At 51.0% G+C, this 21,998-nt stretch overlaps 1 protein-coding gene across 18 annotated transcripts in view; it reads left to right on the plus strand.

Annotated features, from left to right (window-relative positions):
• nav2 (neuron navigator 2) overlaps nt 1-21,555 on the plus strand; it is a 192,301-nt gene extending 170,746 nt beyond the window's left edge. For 6 of the 18 annotated variants that reach the window (XM_031900148.1, XM_031900137.1, XM_031900144.1 and 3 more), the window contains 23 exons: nt 1,061-1,135; nt 1,447-1,607; nt 1,777-1,965; nt 5,681-5,733; nt 6,314-6,337; nt 6,441-6,515; nt 10,688-10,771; nt 10,858-10,969; nt 11,399-11,547; nt 11,800-11,808; nt 12,029-12,201; nt 12,488-12,641; nt 12,929-13,091; nt 13,221-13,321; nt 14,451-14,546; nt 14,631-14,799; nt 15,730-15,965; nt 16,449-16,603; nt 16,721-16,792; nt 16,931-17,127; nt 17,283-17,401; nt 18,554-18,757; nt 18,970-21,555. In XM_031900148.1, the coding sequence (XP_031756008.1) occupies nt 1,061-1,135; nt 1,447-1,607; nt 1,777-1,965; nt 5,681-5,733; nt 6,314-6,337; nt 6,441-6,515; nt 10,688-10,771; nt 10,858-10,969; nt 11,399-11,547; nt 11,800-11,808; nt 12,029-12,201; nt 12,488-12,641; nt 12,929-13,091; nt 13,221-13,321; nt 14,451-14,546; nt 14,631-14,799; nt 15,730-15,965; nt 16,449-16,603; nt 16,721-16,792; nt 16,931-17,127; nt 17,283-17,401; nt 18,554-18,757; nt 18,970-19,092 (2,893 nt within the window). In that variant the 3' untranslated portion in view covers nt 19,093-21,555. 18 annotated transcript variants of the gene reach the window in all.
• Nucleotides 21,556-21,998: the final 443 nt, after the last annotated feature.

A 21,998-nucleotide genomic window follows, 5' to 3' on the forward strand; every position in this document is an offset into this window, starting at 1 on the left:
CGGGTCAATGGAGGGGCAATTCCTGAGCTGCTCGAATATATATATATATACATAGTACGTGCTGGCACTGCCCCCTGGGGTCATGCCAAGTAGGTGGGTGCCAGCTTTATTACTTCCCAATATAATCACTGTCTATGGGTGTCACCAACGTAGATATCAGCAGGGGCCCCGATAGATAGATAGATGGATAGATTGAATGATTCAGATAGATAGAATGATTGAGATAGATAGATAGAATGATCTAGATAGATAGACAGATAGATGATAGACAGATAGATGATAGACAGATAGATGATAGATAGATAGATAGATAGATGATAGACAGATAGATGATAGACAGATAGATGATAGACAGATAGATGATAGACAGATAGATGATAGACAGATAGATGATAGACAGATGATAGATAGACAGATAGATGATAGACAGATAGATGATAGACAGATAGATGATAGACAGATAGATAGACAGATAGATAAATAGATAGACAGACAGACAGACAGACAGATAGATAGATAGATAGATAGATGGACAGACAGACGGATAGATAGATGGACAGACAGACGGATAGATAGACAGATAGATAGACAGATAGATAGACAGATGGATAGACAGATGGATAGACAGATGGATAGACAGATGGATAGACAGATGGATAGACAGATAGATAGCTAGATGGATAGAATGATATAGCTAGATGGATAGAATGATATAGATAGATGGAATGACTGATATAGATAGATGGAATGACTGATATAGAATAGAATATGTAGAGTATAACGGAGCTTCCTTACCTATAATGGCTGCTTTGTGTGGCCCTAACACACGGGGGGCCCCCCTGCCACAGACAGCTCTCAATGTACCCCACTCACTGCACTTGCCCCTCCCATCTGGCTTTGCACCCCCGGGGTGGCTGAGTGTCCCCCGGTGCACGTTTGCCATGGTTCCCCCCCAGTTGCACGTTCTTGTTTATCACGAGCATCGGGGCGTGAGTGTGAGCCCACGTGCCCCCCATCGCCTTCCCTTTCATCCACTCGCTCCTCTCCTTCTTTTCTGAAGTTCTTATCTCCTCTCTCATCGTTGCCGCAGCGACCTCTGCCTTGATAGGAACACTTTGCCTAAGAAAGGACTCAGGTACTGTCGGATCTGCTCGGTACTGACTGTCATTCATTGCCCCCCCCCCCCCCCCGTGCTTGGAATGGTATAACCCAGAGTGGTCACTTACTAAACGTTTGCGCCGTGCATGTGTCCGATGAGGGCGGAGTCATGAAACCGGTTTAACCTCTTGGCTGCCAGAGCCCATGGGATACTAATAGGGCGTAGTTGCCCTTTACAAACGTGTGTGTCGCCCCCTCACCGATATAGAGTGAATGTGTTTTTGCCCCAATGGAGACACTGAGTCCTTATCATTAACCTGTAATAATGTCCCTTTATCTGCCCCGCAGGTGCGCCCCCTCCTGTCAGATCCGGAGCCAGGATGAGGCCAAAGAATGGCTGCGCTCTCACTCCTCGGGGGGGCTGCAAGATACCGCCAATAACTCGCCCTTCTCCCCCGGCGCCAGCATCACCTCGCCCTCTGGCACCAGGTTCAACTTCTCTCAGCTCGGTGAGTATGGTAGCTCCTCCGCCCCTCGTCTTCCTCCCAGGGGGGGCGCCATTCCCTCGCACTCCTCCTTTCCTCTTCTACCTCCCAGCGCTCATTTTGGGCCCAGAACCGACTGACTGGCGGAGAATGGAGAAGGGAATCTTTTGACCCAATTCCAATTGCTTTTCAGCAAGTCCAACAGGGACCTCCCAGATGTGTTTGTCCAACCAGACGATGTTGCGCGCACACAGTCTCTCCAACGCCGACGGCTGCGGGGACCCCTACGGCGAGAGCCGCTTCCGCAACAGCTCCATGTCGCTGGACGAGAAGAGCCGAACCATGAGTCGCTCCGGATCCTTCCGCGATGGCTTTGAGGAAGGTGAGAATGCAAATCCCCTGTGTGTGGGGGGTTAGCCTGGGGGGCTGTTAGGGCTATGGCTGTTAGCCTGGGGGGCTGTTAGGGCTAGGGCTGTTAGCCTTGTGCTGGGGGGCTGTTAGCCTGGGGCTGGGGGCATTTAGGGCTATGGCTGTTAGCCTTAGGCCAGAGGGCTCTTAGGGTTAGGGCTGTTAGCCTGGGGCTGGGGGGCTCTTAGGGCTAGGGCTGTTAGCCTGGTGCTGGGGGGCTGTTAGCCTGGGGCTGTGGGCATTTAGGGCTAGGGCTGTTAGCCTGGGGCCGGGAGCCTGAGATGGGGGACTGTCAGCCTGGAGCTAGGGCTGTTATCCTGTGGCCGGGGGGGGCTGTTAGCCTGGGGCCGGGAGCCTGAGATGGGGGACTGTCAGCCTGGAGCTAGGGCTGTTATCCTGTGGCCGGGGGGGGGGCTGTTAGCCTGTGGCCGGGGGGGGCTGTTAGCCTGGGACTAGGGCTGTTAGCCTGGGACTAGGGCTGTTAGCCTGGGGCTAGGGCTGTTAGCCTGGGGCTAGGGCTGTTAGCCTGGGGCTAGGGCTGTTAGCCTGGGGCTAGGGCTGTTAGCCTGGGGCTAGGGCTGTTAGCCTGGGGCTAGGGCTGTTAGCCTGGGGCTGGGGGGCTGTTAGCCTGGGACTAGGGCTGTTAGGCTGGGGGGCTGTTAGCCTGTGGATGGGGGGCTGTTAGCCTGGGACTAGGGCTGTGCTGGGGGGCTGTTAGCCTGTGGCTGGGGGGCTGTTAGCCTGGGACTAGGGCTGTTAGCCTGGGACTAGGGCTGTTAGCCTGTGGCCGGGGGGGATGTTAGCCTGGGACTAGGGTTGTTAGGCTGGGGGGCTGTTAGCCTGGGGGGCTGTTAGCCTGGGGGGCTGTTAGGGCAAGGGCTGTTAGCCTGTGGCTGGGGGGCTGTTAGCCTGGGACTAGGGTTGTTAGGCTGGGGGGCTGTTAGCCTGGGACTAGGGCTGTTAGGCTGGGGGGCTGTTAGCCTGTGGATGGGGGGCTGTTAGCCTGGGACTAGGGCTGTTAGGCTGGAGGGCTGTTAGCCTGTGGCTGGGGGGCTGTTAGCCTGGGACTAGGGCTGTTAGGCTGGGGGGCTGTTAGCCTGGGACTAGGGCTGTTAGGCTGGAGGGCTGTTAGCCTGTGGCTGGGGGGCTGTTAGCCTGGGACTAGGGCTGTTATGCTGGGGGGCTGTTAGCCTGTGGATGGGGGGCTGTTAGCCTGGGACTAGGGCTGTTAGGCTGGAGGGCTGTTAGCCTGTGGCTGGGGGGCTGTTAGCCTGGGACTAGGGTTGTTAGGCTGGGGGGCTGTTAGCCTGGGGCAATCTGTAACACAACAGGGCCACCAAGCCTTCATAGTGTATGTTTGTTTGCCATTGGCTGACACTGACAGTAGCGCAGCTTCCCCTTTAAGAATAACAGAAGGTCTGTGTGCCCCTCGCCAGTCTCTCGGGTTCAGCCAAGGCCGGAGGGAAAACAAACAAGATGTCGGTCTGTGGTGGGGGGCGGCTGGGGGCACAACCCCAACGGCAAATACTTCTCCTTCCTCACACGGGAAAAGCTCTTAAAGGGATTTATTTCCCTCTCAAACAAACTCTGTTGTCATATTCAGCAAATCACTGAGCTCCCATCACAGGTCGGGGGGGAGGAACCCGTATCCCAAAGCAGCCATTTGCCCCACATTGTGGCCCCCAGAACATGGAGGACCAGTGTCTTTTTTCAGCCTCACCTACTGTTACTGTGGTTTCCAGAGCAGCACGATAACTGCCCCTTGGGGCAAACCGCCCTCAGTGATTCAGCCATTGGGATTCCCGGGGTGCAGTATCGGTTTCCCTGGGGGGGCAGATAATAAACGATCGTCTGGTCCCTGACAGGGTAATTGCCCCACCGCCGCCTCACTGTGGCCCCTTGCAGGCACCGTATAGAATGTATATTGGTGGGAAAATAAATATGTGTCATTTCCCTATAGCTGTGCCAGAAAGTGATGGAATGGGAGAGGCAGCCATGGAGCCTGTATAAGTGTAGCGTGGGGCATTAGCATTGGTGCAACACAGCCCCGGGGGGGGGGGGAGGTATTTACAGACACTGTTGTGCCCCATACACCTCCCCGTTAAAGCTGACAACTGAGATGCTCTGACCTGACCTGGGAGAGGCACAACATGGGCGAGGTGCCCCCGGGGCTGTTTCTGACAGAATAATGGGATGGGGCCCCGGGCGGCACTAGTGACTCACCGAGAGAATCATGTTGTGTATCTGTGTGCGGGGCATTAACTGTCAGTCTGGGGTTGGTATCAGTTATCATCCCCGTGCCCCCCCCCCCCGCCTCACTCTCATGTTCTACTGAGACAGTAACATACGTGTCAATGGGAGCTGCCATAGTGTTTCCCTTAGACAGTACAGTATGGGGGTACAGCTTATTGTGTGCCCAGAACATTCCCTCTCTGTATATTTGTATTTATACATATGGGTAGGAGGTGCCATAGTGTTTCCCTTAGACAGTACAGTATGGGGGTACAGCTTATTGTGTGCCCAGAACATTCCTTCTCTGTATATTTGTATTTATACATATGGGTAGGGGGTGCCATAGTGTTTCCCTTAGACAATACAGTATGGGGGTACAGCTTATTGTGTGCCCAGAACATTCCTTCTCTGTATATTTGTATTTATACATATGGGTAGGAGGTGCCATAGTGTTTCCCTTAGACAGTACAGTATGGGGGTACAGCTTATTGTGTGCCCAGAACATTCCTTCTCTGTATATTTGTATTTATACATATGGGTAGGGGGTGCCATAGTGTTTCCCTTAGACAGTACAGTATGGGGGTACAGCTTATTGTGTGCCCAGAAGATTCCTTCTCTGTATATTTGTATTTATACATATGGGTAGGGGGTGCCATAGTGTTTCCCTTAGACAGTACAGTATGGGGGTACAGCTTATTGTGTGCCCAGAACATTCCTTCTCTGTATATTTGTATTTATACATATGGGTAGGAGGTGCCATAGTGTTTCCCTTAGACAGTACAGTATGGGGGTACAGCTTATTGTGTGCCCAGAACATTCCTTCTCTGTATATTTGTATTTATACATATGGGTAGGAGGTGCCATAGTGTTTCCCTTAGACAGTACAGTATGGGGGTACAGCTTATTGTGTGCCCAGAACATTCCTTCTCTGTATATTTGTATTTATACATATGGGTAGGGGGTGCCATGACCTTCCTCCTTACTTGCCCTTTACTTGCTGCGCTTTGTGTTGCCCTGGAAACGCCAAGGTAAACGCGAGTTTGTTTGCTTTTCAGCATGTAATTCACATAAAGGTCACACAGCGAGCGGCTCGGCAACCCCATTCCTTCCATGATTCCCCAGCACCGTACGTTGTCTGCCCCAAATAGCCCCCGTCATGTGACCTACATGGGATACAGCATTTCCTCTGCTTTTTTGTGACCCTCACAATGTGCTGTGATACCCTATACTAATGGGGCATTAGCCGCAGACTCCCTTTACAGCAATGCTGTAAATTCTTAGCATGTAGTACTAAAACCCCTGCCATAAAGCAAGACACAACTGCTGACTTTGCCAGAGAGGAAGTAGAGAGAGTTTATATGAGTACCAGGAAATTCTCTCCCCCATCCAAAAAACACTTCATGGGGACACGGTACCCCTAGTTTGGGGCTAATACACCTGTACCTCTTGTCTTGCAGTGCACGGATCCTCCTTGTCTCTGGTTTCCAGCACCTCCTCGGTGTACTCGACTGTAAGTACCAACTGGGCTGGGGCTAATGGGTACAAAGCTTACAACAGGGGGCCAGTGGCAGCTCCTGCCTGCAGAATGGGGCAGGGATGGGAATATTGCAAACTGTAGCTTTAGTTGGCCTTTAATTCTAGCATTCCCTATTGCATTCCCCGCTAGTCACACAGTAGCCCAACTCCCAGTTCCCTCTCTAAGGGCTCCCAGTACTGGCAGTGGAGCTGCTGGGAGTTGTATTTCACATCCTTTGCGCTCTGACAGCCTGAAACCTGGGAAACTCTGTGAGGGATTTATTGGGGCCCCCCCCCCCCCGGCCCCCACATCCTGCTTCCCACCTTTGGTGGCAACGTTGGCTCACCTCATTACCATTCCCACACAATGAATCATTGATTGCTCGGCACCTCCATGCTTGGCTGCTCTAAGTGACTGGCGTATTGAGTCAGGAATGCGGCCGGGGAGGGCCGGTGCTAAACGGATCAGCTGGGCCCCCGACCGCTGCTTCTTGCCTTTCTTTCCTCACCACTAAAGGGAAAATAATCTCACACAAGTCACTTAAAGCCTCCTTTTTTTTCTTTCTTTTTTTCAGCCGGAAGAGAAGTGCCAATCAGAGGTCAGTCCTGCGGCTTTGATCTTCCTGCCCTTTCCCTCCCCAGTGAACACAGCCCCTGCTTCCAGGTGGCACCTCATTGACTCTTCTTCCTTCTGCCTTTCAGATCCGCAAGCTACGGAGAGAGCTGGATGCCTCCCAGGAGAAGGTGTCTGCCCTCACTACCCAGCTTAGTGCCAATGTAAGTTAGTAAAGGGCAAGTATGCCTTGGTTATTGCACCCCCCCCCCCCCACCCATCTAGCACATTATATCACTTGCTGAATGATAAAGCTCAGGGGGCAGGCTCAGTAGGACCTTGGGGGGCAGGCTCAGTAGGACCTTGGGGGGCAGGCTCAGTAGGACCTTGTGGGGCAGGCTCAGTAGGACCTCTGGGGGGGCAGGCTCAGTAGGACCTCTGGGGGGCAGGCTCAGTAGGACCTCTGGGGGGCAGGCTCAGTAGGACCTCTGTGGGGCAGGCTCAGTAGGACCTCTGTGGGGCAGGCTCAGTAGGACGTTGCGGGGCAGGCTCAGTAGGACCTTGTGGGGCAGGCTCAGTAGGACCTTGTGGGGCAGGCTCAGTAGGACCTTGTGGGGCAGGCTCAGTAGGACCTTGTGGGGCAGGCTCAGTAGGACCTTGTGGGGCAGGCTCAGTAGGACCTTGTGGGGCAGGCTCAGTAGGACCTTGTGGGGCTGGCTCAGTAGGACCTTGGGGGGCAGGTTCAGTAGGACGTTGGGGGGCAGGCTCAGTAGGATCTTGTGGGGCAGGCTCAGTAGGATCTTGTGGGGCAGGCTCAGTAGGACCTCGGGGGGCTGGCTCAGTAGGACCTCGGGGGGCAGGCTCAGTAGGACCTTGGAGGGCAGGCTCCGTTTGACCTTGGGGGGGCAGGCTCAGTAGGGCATTGGGGGGCAGGCTCAGTAGGACCTTGTGGGGCAGGCTCAGTAGGACCTCGGGGGGCAGGCTCAGTAGGACCTCGGAGGGCAGGCTCAGTTTGACCTTGGGGGGGCAGGCTCAGTAGGGCATTGGGGGGGCAGGCTCAGTAGGGCATTGGGGGGGCAGGCCCGGTAGGACCTTGGGGGGGGCTCAATAGGGCCACAGTAGCTGGAGGGCCCCTGCTGGAGGGACTATCTGGATATAATTTTTCCCTCTTTGGACACATGTGTTGCTGGGGGTCCGGGCCGAATACCCTGCCCTTCTCTCACACCTTTCCCTGGGAAGCCCAGCCATGAGATAATGGGGGCACAGCCATGAGATAATGGGGGCACAGCCATGGGATAATGGGGGCACAGTCATGGGATAATGGGGGCACAGCCATGGGATAATGGGGGCACAGCCATGGGATAATGGGGGCACAGCCATGGGATAATGGGGGCACAGCCATGGGATAATGGGGGCACAGCCATGGGATAATGGGGGCACAGCCATGAGATAATGGGGGCACAGCCATGGGATAATGGGGGCACAGCCATGAGATAATGGGGGCACAGCCATGAGATAATGGGGGCACAGCCATGAGATAATGGGGGCACAGCCATGAGATAATGGGGGCACAGCCATGGGATAATGGGGGCACAGCCATGAGATAATGGGGGCACAGCCATGAGATAATGGGGGCACAGCCATGGGATAATGGGGGCACAGCCATGAGATAATGGGGGCACAGCCATGGGATAATGGGGGCACAGCCATGGGATAATGGGGGCACAGCCATGGGATAATGGGGGCACAGCCATGAGATAATGGGGGCACAGCCATGGGATAATGGGGGCACAGCCATGAGATAATGGGGGCACAGCCATGGGATAATGGGGGCACAGCCATGGGATAATGGGGGCACAGCCATGAGATAATGGGGGCACAGCCATGAGATAATGGGGGCACAGCCATGAGATAATGGGGGCACAGCCATGAGATAATGGGGGCACAGCCATGGGATAATGGGGGCACAGCCATGAGATAATGGGGGCACAGCCATGGGATAATGGGGGCACAGCCATGAGATAATGGGGGCACAGCCATGGGATAATGGGGGCACAGCCATGGGATAATGGGGGCACAGCCATGGGATAATGGGGGCACAGCCATGGGATGATGGGGGCACAGCCATGGGATGATGGGGGCACAGCCATGGGATGATGGGGGCACAGCCATGGGATGATGGGGGCACAGCCATGGGATGATGGGGGCACAGCCATGGGATGATGGGGGCACAGCCATGGGATGATGGGGGCACAGCCATGGGATGATGGGGGCACAGCCATGAGATAATGGGGGCACAGCCATGGGATAATGGGGGCACAGCCATGGGATAATGGGGGCACAGCCATGAGATAATGGGGGCACAGCCATGAGAATATGGGGGCACAGCCATGGGATAATGGGGGCACAGCCATGGGATAATGGGGGCACAGCCATGGGATAATGGGGGCACAGACACGGGATAATGGGGGCACAGACACGGGATAATCCCCCTATTAAAGGCGCAGTGCGGTGTTTGTTCTGCCAGGCGGCCTGTGTGTTGCTTTAGGGGCTGAACGTGCAGACTCACATCCTGGGCTCTTTGTGCTCTTTGTGCCTTTGTTTTCTCTGCAAATGTTTGTGCGGGGGGGGGGGGGGGGGCTCCCAGTCTCTCTGCTGTGCCCCAATGAACATCTGTGGGTGCAGAACAATCGCAGTGTCCCCTCTCCCTGACTCCAGCTTTACTCTCCCCTCTCCCTGACTCCAGCTTTACTCTCCCCTCTCCCTGACTCCAGCTTTACTCTCCCTGACTCCAGCTTTACTCTCCCCTCTCCCTGACTCCAGCTTTACTCTCCCCTCTCCCTGACTCCAGCTTTACTCTCCCCTCTCCCCGACTCCAGCTTTACTCTCCCTGACTCCAGCTTTACTCTCCCCTCTCCCTGACTCCAGCTTTACTCTCCCCTCTCCCTGACTCCAGCTTTACTCTCCCCTCTCCCTGACTCCAGCTTTACTCTCCCCTCTCCCCGACTCCAGCTTTACTCTCCCTGACTCCAGCTTTACTCTCCCCTCTCCCTGACTCCAGCTTTACTCTCCCCTCTCCCTGACTCCAGCTTTACTCTCCCCTCTCCCTGACTCCAGCTTTACTCTCCCCTCTCCCTGACTCCAGCTTTACTCTCCCCTCTCCCTGACTCCAGCTTTACTCTCCCCTCTCCCTGACTCCAGCTTTACTCTCCCCTCTCCCTGACTCCAGCTTTACTCTCCCCTCTCCCTGACTCCAGCTTTACTCTCCCTGACTCCAGCTTTACTCTCCCCTCTCCCTGACTCCAGCTTTACTCTCCCTGACTCCAGCTTTACTCTCCCTGACTCCAGCTTTACTCTCCCTGACTCCAGCTTTACTCTCCCCTCTCCCTGACTCCAGCTTTACTCTCCCCTCTCCCTGACTCCAGCTTTACTCTCTCCCCGGCTGTTACTCGCAGGCATTTGTGTAGTGTATTTATCCCTGGGAGCCGGAACTGGGGATTTATGGTGCCGGGGGCATAAGGGCACCAAACTGTCATGTCAGCGTAAAGGGAAAGCAAACATCTACTTGTTACAGGCTCCGCCCACCCAGCCCTGAGTTAGTATGTGTCACATGGTATAACTGAATCAGTGAGGGCAACACACACCTTGTATAGACTGCTTTCAGTAAGGGATTGAGAGTTGTAGTTCAGCGACAGCTGGAGGGTTAATAATAAAACATGACATTCCCGGGAGGGGGGCAGCTCTGCTCCTCACATACAACATTCCACACTGCCATGTTATCTGAGGCCCAAGGTCCCAGCCGGGCAGCAGTCGGGACAAGGTTTTGCTGAAACTGATACCGTATTAATGAGATATAGAGGCCCTTTCATGGGATTTCCAAAGTCCCTTGGAAACGGCTATAAATGTTGTAGAACTACATCTCCCATAACCCCCTGACAGCCTGTGCTTGTTACTGGGAAGCTCGCAGCATCTGGGCTGCTCATTCCTGACATATCAGGTCAGTCAGTTATAACAGATTATCTACCCAGTCTGGCAGAGAATTGATACACAGGTATTTAGGTTTGCAAAACACCATTTACTGGTCGTCTGGTTGAAGGCAAATATGTGGGTAATTGTGTACCTGTTGCACTACTGCCACCTGGGGGTGCTCAGTGGAATAACAGTTGTGGTGCTGCCACCTGGTGGTGCTCAGTGGAATAACAGTTGTGGTGGTGCTACTTGGTGGGGCTCAGTGGAATAACAGTTGTGGTGGTGCTACTTGGTGGGGCTCAGTGGAATAAGATCTGCAGCAATTGCTAAACCCACTCTTCATTGCAGTCCTATATTCAGTTTGCCCCCCCTGGGTCTCTTCTTTATAGCCCCTTATCCTGATATTCTCCTTTCTGTTCCCCCGCAGGCTCACTTGGTTGCGGCCTTCGAGCAGAGCCTGAGTAACATGACCATCCGACTGCAGAGCCTGACCATGTCCGCCGAGCAGAAGGTGAGTACCAGCCGGCAGTGACGGCCCTTGTGCCCAGTAATTCCCAGCCTGCCCCTCTCACATCCCCCCTCGTGTTTCACCCCCAGGACTCGGAGCTGAACGAGTTACGGAAAACCATAGATATGTTAAAGAAACAGAACGCTGCAGCCCAGGCTGCTATCAATGGCGTGATCAACACCCCGGAGCTGGGCTGTAAAGGTGAGACGCTCGCTCCTTGCCGGAGATAATTGGGGCTCCCGAGGGCCCAAGATCCCTCCTGGTAATTTCTGATGCAAGTCTCAGCCAGGATGTCTAACACTAACTGGGGGGGGGGCAGAGACGTGGGGCCTGTTCTAGGGATTATTATTGTTATTCACAAGTTGCCATAATTATATATAAAAAAAAATATATATAGAATTATGTAGAATACCCCTGGCCCAGCCTATATATATATATATATATATATATATATATATATATATATATATATATATATATATATAAAAGTATAACATGGGGGGTATCACTGGGGTATAATTGCTCTTACTAATGCTGTGATGCCAAGGGAACTATCTACCCCCCCACCCTTGGCCAACCCCGCTACCCGTAGTTTTTTATCCAGAGTTCACTTCCCCTTTAATTTCCCAGCAGGCAACGGGACCTCGCAGCCCCCCGACCTGCGCATCAGAAGGCAACACTCCTCGGACAGCGTGTCCAGCATAAACAGCGCCACGAGCCACTCCAGCGTGGGCAGCAACGTGGACAGTGATTCCAAGAAGAAGAAAAGGAAAAACTGGGTAAGCGCAGAGCTCTGTATATTTGTCCCCGGGGCTTGGGGTTCAGCGGGGCCGGTACATGCAGGGGGTCCGATGGTCAGCACTGAGAGTATAGTGTTGCACTGTGGGTGGGGGGGATTATTTACAGATTTAACTTTTCCTTTATTTTTTATTTCTGTCGCTTTTGTTGTCTCTTTATTCCTCCGGTTAATAAATGAGTTTTGTTTCTGTTTTTCTCCCCCCGCCGCTCTTTGCTTGCCCACCCTCTGGCAGGTTAATGAGGTAAGGAGCCCCCAAACCCAACCGTAACCTACATCCTCCATTCTCATCCGTAACCGCATTCACCCTCATCCATTCCTGCCGTCGTGTTTAACTTCCCCTTTAATCCTATGGTGCCAGCGGCATTCCGCCTCCGGATTCTGCTCTTCCATCCCATTCTGCTTGTATCTGTGTCTCAGCCATGATGTCCGTCCCCTACTATTATATGTCCCTTCTCTTCCAGCTGCGCAGCTCCTTCAAACAAGCCTTCGGCAAGAAGAAGTCCCCCAAATCCGCCTCCTCTCATTCTGATATCGAGGAGATGACTGACTCCTCCCTCCCGTCGTCGCCCAAGTTGCCTCACAATGGCTCCGCCCTGTCCACCCCGCGGCTGAGAGGGTCCCACTCCAGCTCTCTGTAAGTGACATACCCCTATTCAATTGTAAAGGCTGAAGGGAGTGTAGAAATCCCTTTTGCCCCAAGAGCTTGCAGTCAAATTGATTGTAGGGAAACCTAAGCAGTTACTGTGCATCTACTACAGACAGTCTATAAGTGCTGGCTAAATGCTGAGGGGGTGTGGGTTCCAGGGGGTCAGAGGCAGAAGGGTCAGGTGACTTTGTTCCATAGTCCTGATACACCGGCCATACCCTCCAATGAAAATCCAGCGCTATGCATCTCATTATTGTCCCGTTCCCCCCAATAGGATTTCTGAGTTCACGGAGAATGAGGCAGAAAGCGTCATGCAGCTACGGAATGAGCTGAGGGACAAAGAGATGAAACTGACGGACATCCGCCTGGAGGCTCTGAGCTCCGCCCACCAACTCGACCAACTGAGAGAGTCCATGAACCGCATGCAGGTAATAAGGCAACAGAGGGCCCCCGGGGGCCACTCCCGGCTAGCGGGGTCCATTTAAGCTTAGGACTCTCGGGTATATTTATCATGCTGTGTAAAAAGTGGAGTGAACCAATCAGCAATTAGATTTCAACAGGTAGAAAAACAAAGCAAAGCTTCTGATTGGCTGCTATGAGCAACATCACTTTTTACACAGCGTGATAAATTTACCCCTCAGTGTCAGACACCCCCGGCCATTGGGGCAGTTTATATCTTGGCCATCTGTAACCATTTATTCCCTGTATTGTGCAGTCGGAGATTGAGAAGCTGAAATCGGAAAACGACCGACTGAAGGCGGAAAATAACGGCAAGTGCAGCCGGACCCAATCCCAGGTCTCCCTGTCGTCCTGCTCCCCCAGGCAGTCCATGGGGCCCTCCCAGCTCAGCCTCAGCCTGACCGAGTCCTCCAGCCTTGGTGGGTACAGCTCATACAGACCCTCCTGGCTCCGCCCAGTGGGCCCTCAACTTGATGGGGTTAAACTGGGGTTCCGCCCGTAGCGCCAAGGGATCCGATGTGCAATAACCCCCCATGTGTCTCACACAGATATGCTGCTGGATGATGCCGCCGCCGATGGCACCATGAGAAAGGAAAGCCGCCATGTTAGGATCGTTGTTAACCTGTCGGAGGAAATGAAGTGGCGAGAAGTAAGGGCTGGCTGAGCATTCTGGGAATGTTAGTTCTATACAACACAGTTGCCTTTATTTTTATTGTTTCAGAGGCAATTCCAAAGAAAGCCACTTGGGGGCAGTATTTACTCTCTTCCCCAGTCTGTAACCCGTGTTCTTGTGATACTTTGAGAGTTTGTTCCTTTTTAACCCAACCGTCTATCATCTATCTATCATCTATCTGTCATCTGTCTCTATCTATCTATCTATCTATCTATCTATCTCTATCTATCTATCTATCTATCATCTATCTGTCATCTATCTGTCATCTGTCTCTATCTATCTCTATCTATCTCTATCTATCATCTATCTGTCATCTGTCTCTATCTATCTCTATCTATCTATCTATCTATCTCTATCATCTATCTATCTGTCATCTATCTATCTCTATCTATCTATCTCTATCTATCGTCTATCTATCTCTATCTATCTATCAATCTATCTGTCATCTATCTATCGCTATCTATCTATCTCTATCTATCTATCATCTGTCATCTATCTATCTCTATCTATCGTCTATCTATCTCTGTTTATCTATATCTATCTATCATCTATCTGTCATCTATCTATCTCTATCTATAATCTATCTGTCATCTATCTATCTCTATCTATCTATCTATCTATCTCTATCTATCTTCTATCTATCATCTATCTATCTATCATCTATCTATCTATCTCTATCTATCTGTCATCTATCTATCTCTATCTATCGTCTATCTATCTCTATCTATCAATCTATCTATCATCTATCTGTCATCTATCTATCTATCATCTATCTATCTATCTCTATCTATCTATCTGTCATCTATCTATCTCTATCTATCTATCATCTATCTAACTATGAATCTTAGTACTCCCATAGGCGATTGGGTTTAAATAGAACAAACTCTCAGAGTATTACGAGAACACGGGTTACAGACTGGGGAAGAGGTTAAATACTGCCCCCAAGTGGCTTTCTTTGGAATTGCCTCTGAAACAATAAAAATAAAAGAGGGGCAGTTCACCCTTAACTGACTGTTAATATGATGTAGATATTCTGAGACAGTTGCAGTTGGTGCGTGTGTGGGAGCTGCTATGTAACATGTCACATTCTGTACTGGATCCTTAGGACGCCAGACCTCGGCTTTTCCTGATTGGCTGCATCGGTGTGGGCGGTAAAACTAAATGGGACGTCCTGGATGGGGTAGTAAAGAGACTGTTCAAGGTAAGAGCTGAGAGATATCATTCAGCAACACCAGGAAAGCACAGACTGCCGCTCCCCCCACACACTCATTGCTTCTCCCCATAGGAGTACATCATCCACGTCGACCCAGTCACCCAGCTGGGCCTCAACTCCGACAGTGTCCTCGGCTACAGCATCGGTGACATCAAGCGCGTCGGGAACGCCGAGACCCCCGAACTGCTGCCTTGTGGGTATCTGGTCGGGGAGAACAACACCATTTGTGTCACTGTGAGAGGTAAGTGTACCCCCAATCTGTGGGGGTTATAGAGAGCAAGGTCTGTCTTTCTATCATCTGTCTGTCTATCTCTCTATCTATTTATCTATTTATTTATCTATCTATCATCTATCTATCATCTAACTATAAATCTGTCTATCTCTGTCTATTTTTCTATCATCTAACTGAATCTGTCTGTCTATCTATCTATCTGTCTATCATCTATCTATCTATCTATCTCTCTATCTATTTATCTATTTATTTATCTATCTATCATCTAACTATAAATCTGTCTATCTCTGTCTATTTTTCTATCATCTAACTGAATCTGTCTGTCTATCTATCTATCTATCTGTCTATCATCTAACTATGAATCTGTATATCTTAATCTATCTTTCATCTATCTATCTGAATCTATCTATCATCTAACTATGAATCTGTATCTATCTATCTATCTATCTATCTATCTATCTATCTATCTATCTATCTATCATCTATCATCTATCTATTTAACTATCTCTTTCTTCTATCTATCTGTCTATCTATCTATCAATCATCATCTATCATCTATCTATCTATCTATCTATCATCTATCTATGAATCTGTCTGGCATCTATCTATCTTTCAATCATCTATCTATCTATCTATATTTATCTCTATCTTTTATCTATCATCTATCTCTTTCTATCATCTATCTATCTATCTATATTTATCTCTATCTTTTATCTATCATCTATCTCTTTCTATCATCTATCTATCTATCTATATTTATCTCTATCTTTTATCTATCATCTATCTATCATCTATCTATCTATCTATCTATATTTATCTCTATCTTTTATCTATCATCTATCTATCTATCTATATTTATCTCTATCTATCATCTATCTATCTATCTATCTATCTATCTAACTATGAATCTATGTATAATGCTGCCCTGTTCTCCCCCAGGCCTGGCTCAGAGCAGTCTGGATTGCCTGGTGTTTGAGACGCTGACCCCCAAGCCCATATTACAGCGCTACATCTCACTGTTAATGGAGCACAGGAGAATTATCCTGTCTGGACCCAGCGGCACCGGCAAGACCTACCTGGCCAATCGGCTTGCGGAGTACCTGGTTCAGTGGGAGGGGCGGGAGCTGGCCGAGGGGGTCATTGCTACCTTCAATGTAGATCATAAATCCAGCAAGGTAAGAAGCCGCGGCCTCTGAATCTCACGTTTCCCTATTGGTGTATATAACTACGCTGCTCACATCTGATTGGTTAATAGCAGAGAAGGCCTCGTATTCCTATTTAAAGTGTTTCCGGGACTTGTTTTATATTAAATGTGACCCCTGCTGCCCCCCTTAGCTGTTCTGGGCTCTGAATCTCTTGGTACCGCAGAGCCTTGTACTGCCCCCCAGCCAGGCGTAAGAGCTGTACACCAAAACACAGCCCCAGCCAGGCATAAGAGCTGTACCCCAAAACACAGCCCCAGCCAGGCATAAGAGCTGTACCCCAAAACACAGCCCCAGCCAGGCATAAGAGCTGTTCCCCAAAACACAGCCCCACCCAGGCGTAAGAGCTGTACCCCAAAACACAGCCTTGGGGTCTGCAGGCAGATGGATATCCTGCCCCCCCAGTCTCAGTGGGAACAGTTATAATGATCCGGATTGTGATGTTCTGTTTCCCAGGAGCTGCGCCAGTACCTGTCCAACCTGGCCGACCAGTGCAGCAACGAGAACAGCTCGGCCGACACCCCCCTGGTCATTATACTGGACAACCTGCACCATGTCGGCTCCCTGGGAGAGATCTTCAACGGCCTCCTGAACTGCAAATATCAGAAATGGTAAGTGACCCGGGTCCTGCCCTCAGGGGGGCAAGTGGAGAAAGTGGCCTCGGGCGGCCAACGTTACCCGGGGAGGCAGAACTAATGGTCATTTTCATTGTCCTTTATTTATTGCAGCCCGTATATCATCGGCACCATGAACCAAGCCACGTCCTCCACTCCTAACCTGCAGCTGCACCATAACTTCAGGTATTTATTATTCTGCCGTCATGTGATCAGAAACCGCTCTTGGCTGGAGCATTGCTTTGGGGCCCCGCCCCCCATGTTCCAGCCAAGAAGGGTTAATGAAGCCTGGGCGGCCGCTCACCTCTCCTACGTCTCACACAGGTGGGTGCTGTGCGCCAATCACACGGAGCCGGTGAAGGGCTTCCTCGGCCGCTACCTCAGGAGGAAACTCATAGAAACGGAGATCAACTCCCGGACGAGAAACCCAGAACTGGTGAAAATCATCGACTGGATCCCCAAGGTCTGGCAGCACCTCAATAAATTCCTGGAGACGCACAGCTCGTCCGACGTGACCATCGGTGAGAATGGCCCCGCCCTCTTGGAATGCACCCTGCAGTTTGCCCTGAGGGGGATTGAAAAAGGGGGGTTGGGGCAATAATAGATTGCCAAGAGCCCCTAAACTTGACTGGGGGTCCCATTGTGTCCTGACTTTCTGCTTCTGGTTCCACTACAGGCCCACGGTTGTTCCTCTCCTGCCCAATAGATGTGGATGGTTCCAGGGTCTGGTTTACTGATCTGTGGAATTATTCCATTATTCCCTACCTCCTAGAGGCCGTCAGAGAGGGACTGCAGGTGAGAGCCAGATCAATGTTGCACCCAATTAATGTTTCCTTTTCCTCTTCCTGATGTTTCCTGTTTAATCTTTACATTTCCCCTTCCTGATATTTCCTGTTTAATCTTTACATTTCCCCTTCCTGATGTTTCCTGTTAACCATTTCCTTTTCCCCTTCCTAATGTGTCCTGTTCAATGTTTACATTTCCCCTTCCTGATATTTCCTGTTTAATCTTTACATTTCCCCTTCCTGATGTTTCCTGTTAACCATTTCCTTTTCCCCTTCCTAATGTGTCCTGTTCAATGTTTACATTTCCCCTTCCTGATATTTCCTGTTAACCATTTCCTTTTCCCCATCCTAATGTTTCCTGTTTAATGTTTACATTTCCTCTTCCTGATATTTCCTGTTCAAAGTTTACATTTCCTCTTATTGATATTTCCTGTTTAACATTTCCTTTTCCCCTTCCTGATATTTCCTGTGTAACATTTCCTTTTCCCCTTCCTGATATTTCCTCTTCAATGTTTACATTTCCCCTTCCTGATATTTCCTGTTCAAAGTTTACATTTCCCCTTCCTGATATTTCCTGTTCAAAGTTTACATTTCCCCTTCCTGATATTTCCTGTTCAAAGTTTACATTTCCCCTTCCTGATATTTCCTGTTCAAAGTTTACATTTCCCCTTCCTGATATTTCCTGTTCAAAGTTTACATTTTCCCTTCCTGATATTTCCTGTTCAAAGTTTACATTTCCCCTTCCTGATATTTCCTGTTCAAAGTTTACATTTCCCCTTCCTGATATTTCCTGTTCAAAGTTTACATTTCCTCTTCCTGATATTTCCTGTTTAATGTTTACATTTCCCCTTCCTGATATTTCCTGTTTAATCTTTACATTTCCTTTTCCTGATATTTCCTGTGTAACATTTCCTTTTCCCCTTCCTGATATTTCCTCTTCAATGTTTACATTTCCTCTTCCTGATATTTCCTGTTTAATGTTTACATTTCCCCTTCCTGATATTTCCTGTTTAATCTTTACATTTCCTTTTCCTGATATTTCCTGTTTAACATTTCCTTTTCCCCTTCCTAATGTTTCCTCTTAATGTTTACATTTCCTCTTCCTGATATTTCCTGCTTGATATTTACACTAATGGGGACACTTTCTCTCCTATGACATAAGCTTTACGGCAGAAGAGCCCCCTGGGAAGACCCCGCCCGATGGGTGATGGAAACCTACCCCTGGACGGCCGTCCCCCAGCAGCACGAATGGCCGCCGTTGCTCCAGCTGAGGCCTGAGGATGTCGGTTTTGATGGCTACTCGGTGCCCAGAGAGGGGACGTCCAGCAAACAGGCTGCGCCCAGCGATGCGGAAGGGGACCCCTTGGTAAGAACCCCCTATAGTTCTGTAGGACTCGTTATTATAGAGTCACATCAGTTGTTTATATTGCGCACTCAAGGGGCGGGGCCACAATGTTGGTAGCGCTGCTTGTGTTCATGGGGGGCCCCATATAAATAATTGTTCCCAATGGCAGCCCTGACCGTAGGGGGCTCCTGCCCTGGGCCCCCCCAGACTAGTGACGTTGGCGTCTCTTTCAGATGAACATGCTGATGCGACTGCAGGAAGCCGCCAACTATTCCAGCCCCCAGAGCTACGACAGCGACTCCAACAGCAACAGTCACCAAGACGACCTGGACACGTCCCTGGAGTCCACGCTGTGACGCCCCGCCCTCTCGGCCTCCGGAGGGGGAGGGGCTTGCTAGCTGCCTAAATAAGACACTTTATTAGAAGACTTTTTAGACTGACTGTGGGCGCTGGACGCCCCCGCGAATGATCTTTGTTTTTATTGGACGAGCTGCACTATTTCCGATGTTTCCTTGCAATAGGCCGTCATGTCCGGAACACTGAATCTATTTGATCTGTATATTGGGGACTGTACCACGCAGGAACGGGGGTGGGCGATACCATTGCCTATGCTGCTTATAACCAAACACACAGATACGGGGTGCCGGGCGCGCCCCAACTTCACAGAGTAACCTCAGCCGCCGGGGGTGAGACGGTCCCATGGTGCTCGCTTTCCTTGTGGTGCTGGGGGGGCGGGACCAGCTGCCGCCATGACACACAAGTCACTGCCCTATGGCGGCCGCTTTCTGTTTATCGACGACGTTTTCTTTACAGATTCCAGTGGGGTTCGGCGACACCTCTCCGTATGTGAAACAAATACAATGCCAGAGGGGATGCTGGGATTTGTAGTTCGGCAATACCAGGTGTGTGGGTGGAGAGCACCAACTGCCTTGGGGCTTTGGATCGGCGCTTCCCAGAACTCCACTGGGCTGATCCAAAACACAGGCGCTGGTTTTCTTATGTCACAGCCTAGGTCATCCATGGCAGCCAATCAGCCGCTAGCATTTACTGCTCTGCTCTTCGTAAGCACACGTCTGATTGGCCGCTAAGGATGGACTGGCCATTTGGACTTAGGACTTGACCCCATTTTAAAGGCACAGTGTCCATGGTCTCGCCACTTGCGCTGGGCAGTAGCTCCGCCCCATTCCACTTGCACTGTGCGCTCCATTCGGGCCGCCGGCACCGGTACCTCAGGTAAGAAACGAGACCCCTCTCCTGGTGCTGATTCTATTAATGATGCCTTATTGTTATTGCTACAGCGCCCCCCCCTGGGGTTCTTGGGATCGGCCCCCCCACAGCCAAGGAGTACACCCCTGGGCAGTATGGTGCAGATTATGGGGGGGCATTGCTTAAATTTGGGTATCGGGCACCTTTTATATCATGAAATACCTCATTGGTTGTGCCCAGCTCCAATCACTGGTCAGTAACGTCTCAATCCCTGGGGCCCGAGCACCGACTTTAGGGGGGGTATTTGTGGGCTGCCATTGGGGCAGTAGCACCCAGGAGTATAAAGGCTTCCTATTGGTGCCCTACAAACAGGCTCGGCGTAGCTGTGGGAGCTGCCATACCGGGTCCTGCTGGGATCAAAAATAACTAATAAGCAATTTGGTGAAATCCGGCCACACACAGACAGATCAGCCTGCGGGACAATCAGTTATATCAGTATAAACGTATGAACAGAACTGGGAGCCCATTGCCTGTGGCTGCTGTACAGAGCATTCATCCCCAGCAGAAGGGGAGGGGCTACACACTGGGAGGGGAGGGGCTACTTCTAATCCCTGGAACTGCGCTCCAACGGGGAGTGTACGGCGCCACTATGCAACTTTCCATTACTGGCCCTTTAAGCTAGCCATTAGTGGGGGGCTGCCAACAAACCTCTGACCCTAAGTGTCATTTTGCCTCCCAGTGACTCAGTAAGTTATAAGGGGCACAGACTCATTTTGGGGTCACCTCCGTAGTGACACAAACGCACCCCAACTGCAGCGGCTGCTTATAGACCCCCCCACTAAGGTGCTACTGCTCTACTGCCCCCCCCCCCCGCAGTGACTTGGCCTTGGTACAACCCATTGCCCCCGAGACAGCAGGACCCTCAGTGTTGGGTGGGGAGACCCTGTAGCACCAATAGGGACTGGGTACCCCCACTTCAACCCATTGTACCCCAGTTAGATGCCGGGGCTCCCTATTGGGCTAACGTGGCTCTGGCCATTGGCCGCCGGGCTACCATACCTCCTGACCGGATTCTATGCAACTCTTTCCTTATGGTACATAGAGACCCCCGACCTGCCCCCCCCCAGTCTGATTCAGGAATATCAACTTGCGGTGCTTTGGCTGCATTTCCCAGCATGCACTGCGGCTAGGCGCTGGGACATGTAGTTGTACAAGAGCTGGGGGGGGGGCCACACTGGATATCTGTGCTCTGGTTTATTCCCTTTGTCCTGTACATTTGGACCCAAGGCCTGTGTATCGGATCCGTTTCCCCCCCGTGGATACAAAGTGTCGTTGGTCAGAACCAGCGGTGCATTTCTCTCCCTGTAACATAAACTGTAAATATCTGATCCAACTGCTGCATTTTGATGACATTTTCTAAGCCTTTTGTAAAAAAAAAAGAATCAGGAGGCGAGTGAAGCCCCGCCCCCCACCTTCCCTCCTCCTGATCTTATTTTCTATTGGTTCTTTGGATCCGCGCACGGTCCGCTCAGATCATGTCTCGTGCTAATAACGATGATTGTACCGGTCTTAAATTATTACCCAGGAAATAAACTGATGCTTATTTATTCAGAGCTCTGCATTCGGGGGGTGTTTGTTTTATTGGGGGCTTTCCTCTTGCTGTTCCTGGAACTCTGGTTTAGGGGTGGGTTAAAGATTGGCCCCAGACTGTACAGTTGCCTCAGGTGCTGCGGCACAAGAGCGCCCCTTAGTGGTGCCTTAGGTTGGACAGCGGGGGGCAGTGTTCTGCTTGGCGGGCATTGGCTGTGGGTGCAGGGCAGTTATGACCTTAGTGCCCCCATAGGGTCTGTTCTGGCCTGTGCCCCCGACTTGTGTGGGGGCAGCGCTGTATTTATTGGGGTGCATTCTGCTCTTTAGTTTGGGGCAACAGAGGCAATTCATTTAGTGCAGAGTGGGGGGCCAAGTGCAAGAATATGGGTGGATTACCCCCCGACTTACATGTAGGAAATGACCCCTATAGCAGTGATACAGCAGCGGCAGGATAAAGTTGGGGCCC

Source organism: Xenopus tropicalis, chromosome 4 (genome assembly GCF_000004195.4).
Source record: "Xenopus tropicalis strain Nigerian chromosome 4, UCB_Xtro_10.0, whole genome shotgun sequence".
NCBI lineage: Eukaryota > Metazoa > Chordata > Amphibia > Anura > Pipidae > Xenopus > Xenopus tropicalis.